Here is a 13,139-nt window from a genome sequence, read left to right on the forward strand (position 1 = left end):
GTTAATGTACGAATGTCTGAGTGGATGGGTGGCTGTGTAGCTGAGTAAGGGGATAGGGGTGAGTTGGGAGTTGGGTGGTGAGATTGGGTCAGGGGAGTTGGCATGGTGGAAGTCAGGTAGGGTGGCACTCGCTCACTCAGAAACTGAGCTCCAGGTCATGGCTGATACCTTCCCTGAAGCATGAGAAAATGGGTCTCTCAATAAACACCCAGAAAGCTAAGGCCCACTTCTAACTTGCTCCCACCGCACAACACCTCCCCCCATCAATTAAAATCAACAGTGAGATCCTGGAAAATGCGGACTATTTTCCCTATCTTGGAAATCTCCTCACAACGAAGGCAGACATGAGAGACAAAATTCATCTTCACCTCCAATTTGACAGCTCAGTCTTTAGCCGACTTGAGGAAAAGAGTGTTTGAGGTCCAGGATCTAAAACCTATGACTACTATGAAACAGTGATCTTTGCATCCCTATATGCTTCGGAAACTTGGACAACCTGCAGCAACACCTACAGCAACTTGGATAGCACCTCAGAGCACTGGAGAAGTAAATATTGCCTTTGCAGGATCTTCCAAATCTGTGGTAAGAAAGGTGGTCCAACAGCAGCATCCTCTCCCAAGTCAACATGCCCAGCATCGAGGTGCCAATCACTCAAAACCAGCTTTGCTGGGTGGGAAAGTAAGTCGTTTGCCAGACCCCAAAGCAACTGCTCTACTCGGAACTCAGTCATGGCAGGAATTTCCCAGGAGTACAGTGAAACATTTTAGGTGTGTCTTCAAAGCATCCCAAAAGAAGTCAAACAACCCCACCAGCTCATGGGAGACCCTGGCTTGCAACCGTCCAAAAATGGGGAAGGCTCACCTGGAGAGGCACTGAACACACCGACAGACTTCGTCGGGAATGTGCAGAGGTGAAGTAAGCACTCAGAGGGAGCTCACAAACCTCCAAATAACCCATCTACCCAACCCCTCGAGCACCGCATGCTCCGCTTGTGGCAGAGTCTGCAATCTGCACGTTGGATTTATCAGCCATCTCAGAACTCGTCAAACTGGAGTGGAAGCAAGTCATCCTCGATCCCAAGGGGCCCTACAAAGGGGAACCTCCTGCAGCCCTGTAACCTGCAAGATCATTGCGCTCCTTCAATTCTGGATTCTTACGTGTCCCCGATTTTCTTCGCTGCACTACCAGTGGTCACACTTTCAGTTGCCTAAGCCCCAAGCTCTAGAATTCCCTCCCTCAACTTCACCTCTCTACCCATTTCACCTCAGCTATGGCTCAGTGGGTTGCACTCTTGCCACTCTCAGAAGGTTGTGGGTCCAAATTCAACTCCAGAGTCTTGAGCACAAAAATCTAGGCCGACAACTCATTACTGCCCTGTCAGAGATGCCGCTTTTCGGATGCGACGTTAATGGCTCTGTCACGTGGATGTAAAAGATCTCAGGGCCATTATTTTGAAGAAGAGGCGAATTAGCCCTGGTGGCATGAACAATACTTATCCCTCAAACAACATCACTAAAACAGTTTATCTGGTCATTATCATTTGGTAGAATTTGCTGTGCACAAATTGGCTTCTTTTTATTCTTTCACAGGATGTGGGCATTGCTGGCTAGGCCAGCAGTTATTCCCCATCGAGATTAATTACCCTCGAAAAGGTGGCAGTTTTCCTGAACCACTGCAGTCCATGTGTTATAGGTACACCCACAGTGCTGTTAGGGAGGGAGTTCCAGGGTTGACTGGGGCTTCCAGGATTGTCACACAGGCTGCTGTGTTTCCTATATTATAACAGTGAATACACTTTCAGAAGTATTTAATTGTCTGTGAGACGCTTTGAGATGTCCTAAGGTTGTAAAATACATTATAGAAACATAAGTCTTTTTTTCCTTTTTGCTCCTTTAAGTCACTCCATAAAACTTACCTCTTTGACCAAGGTTTTGGTCACCTGCCCTAATATTTCCTTATATTGGTCAGTATCAATTATTATCTGATAATGCCCCTGTGAAGTGCATTTGGATATTTTACTACTACAGGTGCTATATAAATGTAAGGTGGTGTTATTGAGTAGATGAGCATAAAGACCAAGAATGCCCCAGATTCAATTAATGACCTGTACTGAACTAGCTAATCAAACTGGGAAGATGTTAAGGGCTGCAAAAATTGCCTTCAATATTCCAAGGCTAGGGAAGGAAATATTAGTCAGGGAGCCTATCACTGTCCAACAATTGGATTTGGGCATGATGTCCCCGAAAATCAGATGGCTGAACACTCACCAATGAAATTCACGCACTGATTGCTTTTATATGGCAAACTTTGTATCGAACCTTGGTTTGACCACATGTCTAATCTCCATATTACAAAGTGATAGAAGATAAAGAAGGTGCAAAAATAGATTTTACATGGAGATACCAGAACAGAGACAAACTGAACAGGCTGGAGCTCTTTTCTCTAAAAAACAGAAGACTGAGGAGTGACTTGATGGAAATCATTAAGCTTATGATAGGGTTGATGGAGTGGACAAAAAAAAGAGATTTCCACCTGTGAAATAGTCCAAAACTAGGAGTCACAAAAACAAGATGATACTAATAAATCCAATAAGTAATTCAGGATTACCCACAGTGTGTTGGAATGTGCAACTTCGTACCACATAAAGTGGTTGAGGCAAATAGCATGGATATATTTAAGTGGAAACTAGACAAGTACATGAGGGAGGGAGGAATACAAGGATATTCTCGTTGGGTGGAATGAGGCTCCTGTGAAGGCTAAACACTAAAACAGGCTACTTAGGCCAAATTACCCGTTTCTATGCTGTAAATTCTATATAATTCTATGGATTGGTCAAAATTAGTGACACAGCTGGGCTAAGAGTCACTGGGGGTAATTTTCACCTATATTGTTTCACTGGGAGACTGGCAGAGTGGAATGCCCACACATTATAAAACCCACTCATGGAACTGTATCTTGTCATAAAGTCAGCAACTTTAGGGAAAAGAAAGAACTTACAAGAAAGAATTTATATACCATCTTTCACAATCTTGGGAAGCCCAACAACACATTACAGTTAGTTAACTAATTTTGAAGTGCTGTCATTGTGGAATGTAGTAAATGGGGCAGTCAATTTGTACACAGCAAGATCCACAAACAGCAATGAGATAGCAGCCAGAGAATCTGTTTTTGTGATGTTAGTCACGAGATAAATATTGGTCAGGACACTGAGGAAAACTCCTGCTCTTCTTAGAGCAGTACAGTGGAATATTTTATGCCTATCTAGGAGGGCAAAAGAGCCTATGTTTACCCCTCATCCAAAAGTTGACCTCCAACACTGCTGCACTCCTTCACTCCTTAGTGTCAGCCTAAATTGTCACTAAAATGGAACCAGAAACAAAATTTTCTAGCTTAAAGGACACAGTAATACCTACTGAGCCACAGCTGGAGGCACAGGGGAGTGGAAAATATCAGTGCACAAACAGGGAGTGGGAAATTTGTCCATGTTTTTTATCTCCCACTTCTACCTACACTCCCTAAATGCTCTCCCTAAAAAGCCATTGGAGGCTGCAGTCAACTGAAAATTTCAAAACTGATTTTTGTCAGATAAGTGTATGGAGGATTATGGAACTAAGGCTGGTAGATGTAGTGGAAGTATAGATCAGCCATGATCTAACTGAATGGTGGAACAGGCTCAAGGAACTAAATGACCGACACGAGTTCCTATGTTTCCTGCTATCCACTCTTAATTAGCACATTCTTTTAGATAATATCACCACCTCTTTGTTCTTTTGTCTGTGACATCTTTTGGTTATCTCCTTATATCACTGCTTGCTTGTCCCTACAACCACCACTCCCCCACTTCTCCCCCCACCCTTAAACCAGCTTATATTTCACCCCTCTACTATTTTTACTTAGTTCCGTTGAAGGGTCATGAGGACTCGAAACGTCAACTGTAATCTTCTCCGCCGATGCTGCCAGACTTGCTGAACTTTTCCAGGTATTTTTTATTTTTTGTTTTGGATTTCCAGCATCTGCAGTTTTTTATTTTTATTCCTATGTTCTATACTCTGCAGTTAGTGACATTGCGACATGAGAATGTGTCAGCTCAATGCTGCTGTTTTTGTGAAAGATATTTATAGAGCTAGTCATCTCCACTCACCTACGCATTCTATATTCACGCCTCCTTATTTCTGAATTATAAATATCACTTCCTGTAACACTTCCTGATGTGGTAGGCAGAGAATAACAAATGGTTATAAAGTAAATCAAAATCAAGCTGGAGAGATTATAATCATTTGCTAAAGACTGTTAATGATATGCACGTTTTACATAACCTTTGATCAATGCAAGCTTAAAGTTGCCTTTTGGCATGCTGCTACATTAAATTACAGTATAGATTGGCCAAGGTGCCTGTGCCAACACTTCGAGAGAGCTATCCAATTCAGCCCACTCACTCAAAAATTTACCAGGTTTCTTGAATTCAGAATCGATTCAATTTATTTCCACAGTTTGCTGGTTTGAGATTTGAACTCAAAGCCCAACTTTGCATATAGCAAGCTGCAAGCTCCCACATACAAAATGTGATAATTACCAGGCAATCTACCTTTGCAATGTCAATTGACAGATAAATATTGGCCAGGATACTAGCACAAACTTTTTTGCTCTAAAGAAAAATGTTACGGGGTCCTTTACATCCACCTGGGAGAGCAAACATCTGATCCAAAAGATGACACCTCTGACAGTACAGCACTTGGGAGTATCAGCCTACATTTTTCATAAGATCATAAGGTACAGGAGTATGCCATTTAGCCCCTCAAGACTGCTTTGCCAGTCAATAAGATCATGGCTGATCTGATTTTGCCCTTAACTCCACTTTCCTGCCTGCACCCCCAATAATCCTTGATTCCCTTGTAGATCAAAAAATCTAATTAAGCCTTGAATATATTCAATGGCTTGGATTCCAATGATCTCTGGGGAAAAGAATTCCAAAGATGAACAGCACTCAGAGAAGGAATTTTTCCTCATCTCAGTCTTAAATGGGAAACCCCTTATTTTTAACTTACGCCCCCTCGTTCGAAATTCCCCCATGAGGGGAAACATCCTCTCGACATCCACCCTGTCAAGCCCCCTCAGACTTTATATGTTTCAATACAATCACCTCTCATGTTTCTAAATTCCAATCAGTATAGAGCCAACCAACTCTATCTTTCAACCCCTTCATCCCAGGAATCATCCACTGATCCCTCTCTGAACTGCTTCTAATGCAAGTTTATCCTTCCTTGTAAGGTGACCAAAACTGTACACAGTATTCCAGGTACAGTCTCACCAATTCCCTGTACATTTGTATCAAGACTTCCCTAATTTTATACTCCATCCCCCTTGCAATAAAGGCTAACGTTCCATTTAACTTCTTCATTATTTGCTGTGCACATGTTCTGGACATGAACCTACAAGCTTCAGAGGAAAACTGTAGCTCCTAAAGCTGTCCCAGCTGAGATCAGCTACGTCAGCAATGATTGAATCAGAATCTTCCTGGCACAGGATTGGGTGCCTTTTTCTTCTTCATCAGCTGTTGACAATGTCTGGTGTTGAAATAGCTCTACTTTGTACATGGGCTAAACTGCATGTTCATCAGACGTTGGGATCTTTCCTATTCTGTCCATCCACCCTGAGGTAGTATAAAGTTGATTTCCTGAAAACTATTTCCTTGTTCAAATTTTAAGAAATCTTTCCTTCTTCTATCTTGGGTTTTTCCTGGTGTACAGATCCCACTGGCACCCAATCGAGTCCCTTGCTCAAGCAAGTATTCCCTCTGCTCAATAAGGGAAAGCATTGGTAGTATCCTTGGCGAGTGGCATGGTATGGCATGGCAGGGAGCAGCTTCATACTGGCACCACATGGGCTAATAACTTTATGGTCCCATTACCATTCCCCTTTTGCCATCATCCCTTCATTCATTTATTCCCACCTGCTTTCCACCCTATCACAAAGTTTCCCTATTTTCTTTCTTTCCTCCCTCCTATCCCCAACTCTGTACTTGTTTGTCAACTGCTAAATCCCTAACTTCTTCCAGTGCTGACACAGGGTCATCGAACTGAACATTAAGTGTTTTTCTCTGAACAGATGCTGCCTGATCTTCTGAGTGTTTTCAGCATTTTCTGTTTTTAACTCAAATTTCCATCAGCTGCAGTATATTTTTCTTTTAGCTTAAATCTGTAGTTGCCTAAACAGAACCAAAGCTATAAACCCACTTTGTAGAAACAGCATATTGGAGTTCTGGTAATGGATCAGCTAAGCGATCCTCCCTCACCTACATAGACAGCATCACATCCAAGAAAAAGCAGCTTTTAAAAAGAGACACTTCAATTTATATAGCATCTTTCACTACCTCAGGACAACATTTTTTACAGCCAATTATGTACTTTTGAAGTACATCCTCTGTCCGTGTAGGGTGGGTAGTACAGGGGAGCTGAAGAATTCTGTTTGTGCCCAGCAGTCATCTATTGAAAGAATGGAATGGGTGATATTGGGTTGGTACAGACCTAGTTCACCTTTGGACTATCCACGATAGCATTGCTGGCTGCTCCTTAGCTACGCAATCAACACTGTGAGATATAAATTGACCTTGGAGAGTAGTGAAAAATAGGCAACGGTGAATCAGCAGCTTGTTTTGCACTCAACCCTACCCATGCCCCATTATCTTATTCCATTGCTTTCAATCACAGAGAAAAAAAATCCACGTCTACTGCACATCTGTTGTGAATCTTCAAGTGGGAGTATAGTCCAATGTGAGCAGGATAGGTCAATTCACACCCAGAAATTACCGCTCTTTTTGCAAGATCATGAATGGTGCCTGTCTGACCACCAATATTCAGCATTAGTCCTGACACCAGCACTAGAAAAAATGGGATTCTTAGAAACTCCACCTCCATCCCCAGACATTGCAGACAAACTTTGAGATTTGTGCATATAAATGAAGTAAAATATGAAAGAAAGGTCAACATTTCACAACCCCAGACCATCCCAAAGCACTTTACAACCAAAGGGATAATTTTTGGAAGTGTAGCCACTGTCAAAGTGTAGAAAACACTGCAGCCAATTTGCACACAGTAAGTCCCCACAAACAGTGATGAGGGACCAAGGGGGCAATCTATGGGAGGAGCCAGAGGACATCGCTAAAGTGTTGAATGAATACTTCACGTCCGTCTTCACCTAAGAGAATGAGGATGAAGGTATCGAACTCGGGGAGAGAGACTGCGAGGTTCTTGAGCAAATTGATATAGGGAGTGACAAGGTATTGGAGGTGTTGGCAGGCTTAAAAGTGGACAAATCTCCAGGTCCGGATGATTTGTGTCCCAGACTGCTGAGGGAGGCAAGGAAGGAGATCCCAGAGGCTCTGGCCCAAATTTTTAATTCCTCTCTGGCCCAAATTTTTAATTCCTCTCTGGCCCGGGGGAGGCGCCAGAGGACTGGAGAACAGCTAATGTGGTTCCGCTATTTAAGAAGGGTTGCAGAGATAAGCCAGGAAACTACAGGCCAGTGAGTCTCACATCGACTACTTTGCTGTGTGTCTGGAGTCACATGCAGGCCAGACCGGTGTAAGGACAACAGATTTCCTTCCCTAAAGGGCATTAGTGAACCAGATGGATTTTTACAGCAATGGTGGTCATGCAAATTTTTTTTTATTGGATTCAAGTGTCACCATCTGCCTTGGTGGGATTTGAACCCCAGAGCCTTACTCTGGTCTGGAATACGAGTCCAGTGACAATACCACCATGCCACTGCCTTCCCCAATTGGTTCTTGAATAAGGGCAGTTTTTTTATCTCTCACTTCCTTTGGTAGATTATTTCATAATTCAGATGCCCTTTAAGCGAAGATTTTTTTTCTTTCAGTAATTTGTACTTGTGCCCCAGGGTTGTACATTTTTGAGGTATTACGAATAATCAGGATTTATTTCATCAACACAAAAGCAAAATACTGCAGATGTTGGAAATCTGAAATAAAAACAAAAACTGCTGGAAATGCTCAATCAATCTGAAGTTCTGATAAATAGTCACACATCTGAGGAAAAACTTTTTTGCCCAGAGGGTGGTGACGGTCTGGAATACGCTGCCCGGGAGGGTGGTGGAGACTGGTTGCATCACTTCGTTTAAAAAGTACCTGGATGAGCACTTGGCATGTCATAACATTCAAGGCTATGGGCCAAGTGCTGGTAAATGGGATTAGGCAGGTAGGTCAGGTGTTTCTCATGTGTCAGTGCAGACTCAATGGGCCGAAGGGCCTCTTCTGCGCTGTGATTCTGTGAGATCAAAAAAGGATTATCTGGTCATTTAAGTGATATTGGCTGAAGGATAAATATCAACCAGCACAGTAGGGAGAACTTGCCGCTCTTCTACAATGTAGCAGCGATGGGATCTTTATATCCACCCGAGAGGATATACGGGGCCTTATTTTAATGTCTTATCCAAATGACAACCATTGAAGAAAATAACAGGTGTGTCATACAAGTGCTGAGTAATGGCTATCTTCAGCAAGAGAGAATCTAACCATCTCCCCTTGACATTCAATGGCATCACTGAATCCGCCACTATCAACATCCTGACCAGAAACTGAACTGGACCAGCCATATAGATACTGTGGTTACAACAGCAGGTCAGAAGCTGGGAATTCTGAGGTGAGTAAACTGCCTCCTGACTCCCAAAACCTGTCCACCATCTACAAGGCACAAGTCAGGAGTGAATATTCTCCACTTGACTGGATGAGTGCAGCTCCAGCAACATTCAAGAATCTCGACACCATCCAGGACAAAGCAGACAACTTGACTGGCATTCCATCCACCACTTTAAACATTTGCTCCCTCAGCCAATGATGCACAGTAGTCGCAGTTGTACTTTATACATGACATACTGTAGCAACTCTCCAAGGCTCCTTCAACAGCACCTTCCAAAAATGTGACCGCTACCACTTGGAGGGACAAGGGCAGCAGATGCATGGGAAGCTTGGGAACACCACCACCTGAAAGTTTCCCTCCAAGCCATATCCTGACTTGGAATTATATGGCTTTCGCTCTCACTAGGTCAAAATCCTGGAACTCCCTTCCTAATTGTACAGTCGGTGAACCTACACCACATGGACTGCAGTAATTCAAGACAGCAGCTCACCACCACTTTCTCAATGGCAATTAGGGATAAGCAACAAATGCTGCCAGCAATGCCTGCATCCCATGGGAAGAGTGAAAAAAAGCACTTTCTCAGTTTTGCATTGGTGTGTCAGCCTATGCGCTGAAGTGAGGCTTGAACCCGACCTTCTGACTCAGAAACAAGGGAATTACCCGTTGAGCCATGCCTGAAACGTAACACTAGCTCTTGGGATGGGAAAGAAATCTGGGACTGAACCCTGATTTCACGAGGCAGATTGAGCAATAAAAGAGAGCAAAGACTAAGGATCGTTTCAAAGCCTGATATTCCTACAGAAGTACATATCTGATTGGAACAATTGCCCTGTGCATACACTCAATTTGAAATAAAGCAGTTTAATGATTCACAGACAACTAATGGACCCCACTGAACCCCCGCCCCAAACATAGCCTCGTACCCCTAGGGTGCACTAACAAACTACCAGACTGTTGTAAAAACCCATCTGATTCACTAATACCCTTCAGGTATTAAGGAAAGGAAATCTGCCATCATTACCAGGTCTAGCCTATATGTGACTCTGTTGGTCATCAGAGCTGAAGCTTAGTGCAGACAGTGCAGTGTCAGCATTTCACTCTTGGATTTCATCCACCAGGATATGAATTGGAACAACCATAATGAAGTAACCATGGCAATGTTTAACAACAGAGTACATACCTGCCTGGAGAGGCCACTATTAAAGGATTAGGTAGGTAGCTCATTCAAGTACTGCAGATAAACAAACAGTAAATGGTTAGTATTGGAGTAGATTCTAAAGACTGCTGACAAACGAGCAACACTTTCACCAATCATATCAGCATCCCAACAACCTAAAGAAAGACATAAGCCTGGAGTTTCCACTTGACCGTGCTAGTTTTCTCATTGTAGCCATCATAAAAACAAATCGTGCCTGGATTGACAATTGCATCCAGAGAGGAAACTCTACCTCATTAGAAATATCATGCAGCACGATTCGAAATATGATTATACAACACAACTGAATCATTCGTTCTGATCTTCAAAGCAGTACATCACAATTTAATAAAAGGATTGATTGACTGCCCTTATGTTTTCCATTTATTTGTAGCATATAGAAGAAAAGGCAGACTGCATATCTGTTGTGACAGTGATACAGAACAAGTGCTTCTTGCCTGGTCAGAAGCAATGAAAGAAGGACATGCATTTCTATGGCACCTATCATGATCTTAGAAGGTCCCAAAATACTTCACAGCCAGCACCCTTCCAATCCAAGACCATTCTGTCCCGTTTCCACTCCCACCTCCCGACCCATTCCCTCCCAACAGAGATAGCAACTCGGGGGAAAAAATTCCGCAAGAGATGTCAGATAAAGCACCACAAGTAATGGGAAATTTAGGGGACTGGGCAGTTAGAAGCAGAGTTGAAGAAAGGGAGCTATGAAGGTAAAGCGGGAGGAATTAGGCAAAATGTTGTTGGCAGAGAGTAGTGAGAGAGGGTAGAAGGAACGACTGAAATATTGGCCTCCAACTGGAGGAAGTCTGATCCGTAATTCGGTGTCAGAAAAAAAGGTTGCAGGTAGCCAGAAAAGCTTGTCATTTCATTTTAGGTGTTCTTGTGGGCAATATTTATTGCCATCTCTAGCTGCATAGTATCAAGCATACAGTGTTGGAGCAGAGTCACAGGTCGACCAGGGGTAGGGGTTGCAGGTCCCTTTCCCTGAAGAATGTTAGCAATCCTTAAGACAGGATGGCACTTCTAATGTTTTTTTTCCCTGCTGCCAGCACACAAGTTTTTAAAATCTTGAAATATTTTCTCACCTTTTGCTTCTATCTTTAACTTAATAGTCAGAATGTCGCTTTCTTACACCCAAATAACTGAAGACATTTTTACATTGAAAGACACAGTACAATAAGTCTTAAAGTTACAGTCACTACATTCCTTAAAGCTAGTTACTACATTCCTCCCCATTAATTTTTTTTTACAATTTGTATTTACAAGAACCCATGTATATACTCATAATGTCATGAATATAGTCTTAAAGTTACAGTCACTACATTCCTTAAAGCTGCAGTTACTACATTCCTTCCCATTTAAATTATTTTTTACAATTTATATTCATTTTACAGTATATTCATGACATTATGAATATATTCATGGGTTATGAAATTATGGGCCGAATTTTGCCCTAGGTTGGCAAGCTGACCCCAACGGCTTGGCAGCAGGTGGATAGCTAAACTCTGCCGCCGAAATGGGCCCCGCTGCCAGTTTAAGTGGGTGGGTCAATTAAGGCCCGCCCAGTGATCTGCCCGGCAGGAAGCACTATGCACTTACTGTGTGTGTGTGTGTGTGTGTGTGTGTGTGTGTGTATGTTTGGGGGGGGGGGGGGGGGTGGTGAGAGATTCCCTAACTGTAAAAGTGCGCTCTTTCGCACAGGCGCGCCAAAGAGCGCACATTTCCCTGAGACTAAGTGCTGCCTCAGGGAGATCACTGACAGTGCTTCAAAGTGTCAAAATAGAAAAATAAAAAAATATTAACATGTCCCCCTCATGTGACAAAGTCACACGAGATCGGACATGTTAATAAATCTCATATAAAGTTTATTTAAGATTTTTAAAATGGACATGAAACCACATCCTGCCAATGGATGAGGTTTCATGTTTTATCAGAAGCCCTCTGGGGCTCCTGGCCTGCCTGCCAGCCTTAAGGTTGGACGAGCAGGGCCTTTAATTACCTTAACTATCTTGTCAATGGCCTCAATTGGCCATTGACAGGTCGGTGGGCAGAGAGCTGATTTCGCTGTCCGCCCACCTTCCTGAATATTTAAATGGGGCGGAATGACGTCAGGGGTTCCTCCCGAAGTCATCCCGTGTCATTTTCCCATCAGCGAGTGGGCCCACCCCCAAATCACCGACGGGAAAAATTCAGGCCTATAAGTTCAGTCTCTTGGGCAGTTTCCTGATCTGGGTGGAATGTTGTAGCTCCAACACTTTCGAATCTCTTACTGAATCTTCATTTCCTGGAACCGCAGCAACATCAGGTACCTCCTCAGGCCCAGGCAGGTTAGTGTTATCCCCTCCGACAGAGACATCTGGTATGTCTATCCTTGGATCCTTGGCTGATTAATCACACGGGGACCACAGGTTCTACAAGGGTTACAGTTGGAACATCGGTTTGTTGGGGTACCTCCCTTCTTCTCAAATGATCCATGTGTTTCCGGGTGATCTGCCCCTCCACTTCTACATGGTACAACAGTGGTCCAGTCACAGAAACTATTACACCAGGTAACCAACTCGATCCACCACCGAAGTTGCGTACAAATATTGTTCACCGACAGTAAACTTTTGTTCTCGACTCTGCAAATCATGAGTCGCTTTTTGATTGCCTTGACTGTTCTCTACCTTCTCCTCCAAATTGGGAAGTACCAGGCTTAACCTCGTATGAAGGCATCACTTCTTAAGTAATCCTGAAGATATTGAACCTGTAGTAGTGTGGGGGGGGGGGGGGGGGGGGGGGGGGGGGGGGGCAGGGAGGGGTTCATTCTATAGTGAAATAGGAAGCGTGAAAGTTTAGTCTCCAATGATCCTCCCAATGATCTTTTCATCCCGACTTTAAAAGTTTGTACTGCTCTCTCGTCCAATCCATTAAACGATGGATGATATGGTGCTGTCTTTACGTGTCTGATACCATTTAGGCTCATAAATCTTTGAAATTCAGCACTATTAAATGCAGTACCATTGTCTGAGATAATGACTTCTGGAAATCCATGTATAGAAAAACTTTGGTATAATGTTTCTATAGTCACACTTGACATTGGCAATCTAACCTTGTATGCGTCTAACTATTTGGAAAGTGCATCAAATATTAGTAGCAACATGGTGCCTAGAAATAGACCTACATGCTGTCTCACCCAGGGTCAACCAGGCCATTCCCACGGGTGGAGTGGGGCTGCAATGGCTAGCTTCTGTAGTTGCTAGTACTGGAGACAGTATTTAACCATTTTTTCT

General features: G+C 43.2%; 1 protein-coding gene across 4 annotated transcripts in view; it reads right to left on the minus strand.

Annotated features, from left to right (window-relative positions):
* The window catches only part of LOC121277321 (SH3 domain-binding protein 2-like), a 131,369-nt gene that overhangs the window by 91,023 nt on the left and 27,207 nt on the right, over positions 1–13,139 (minus strand). For 3 of the 4 annotated variants that reach the window (XM_041186641.1, XM_041186642.1, XM_041186643.1), the window contains one exon: positions 9,835–9,885. The exons of the other annotated variant lie outside the window; for it this stretch is intronic. In XM_041186641.1, coding sequence (XP_041042575.1) covers positions 9,835–9,878 — 44 coding nt within the window. In that variant the 5' untranslated portion in view covers positions 9,879–9,885. The remainder of the gene's footprint in view (positions 1–9,834; positions 9,886–13,139) is intronic. 4 annotated transcript variants of the gene reach the window in all.

The sequence above is a fragment of the Carcharodon carcharias genome, chromosome 4 (genome assembly GCF_017639515.1).
Source record: "Carcharodon carcharias isolate sCarCar2 chromosome 4, sCarCar2.pri, whole genome shotgun sequence".
In the NCBI taxonomy this organism is placed as follows: domain Eukaryota; kingdom Metazoa; phylum Chordata; class Chondrichthyes; order Lamniformes; family Lamnidae; genus Carcharodon; species Carcharodon carcharias.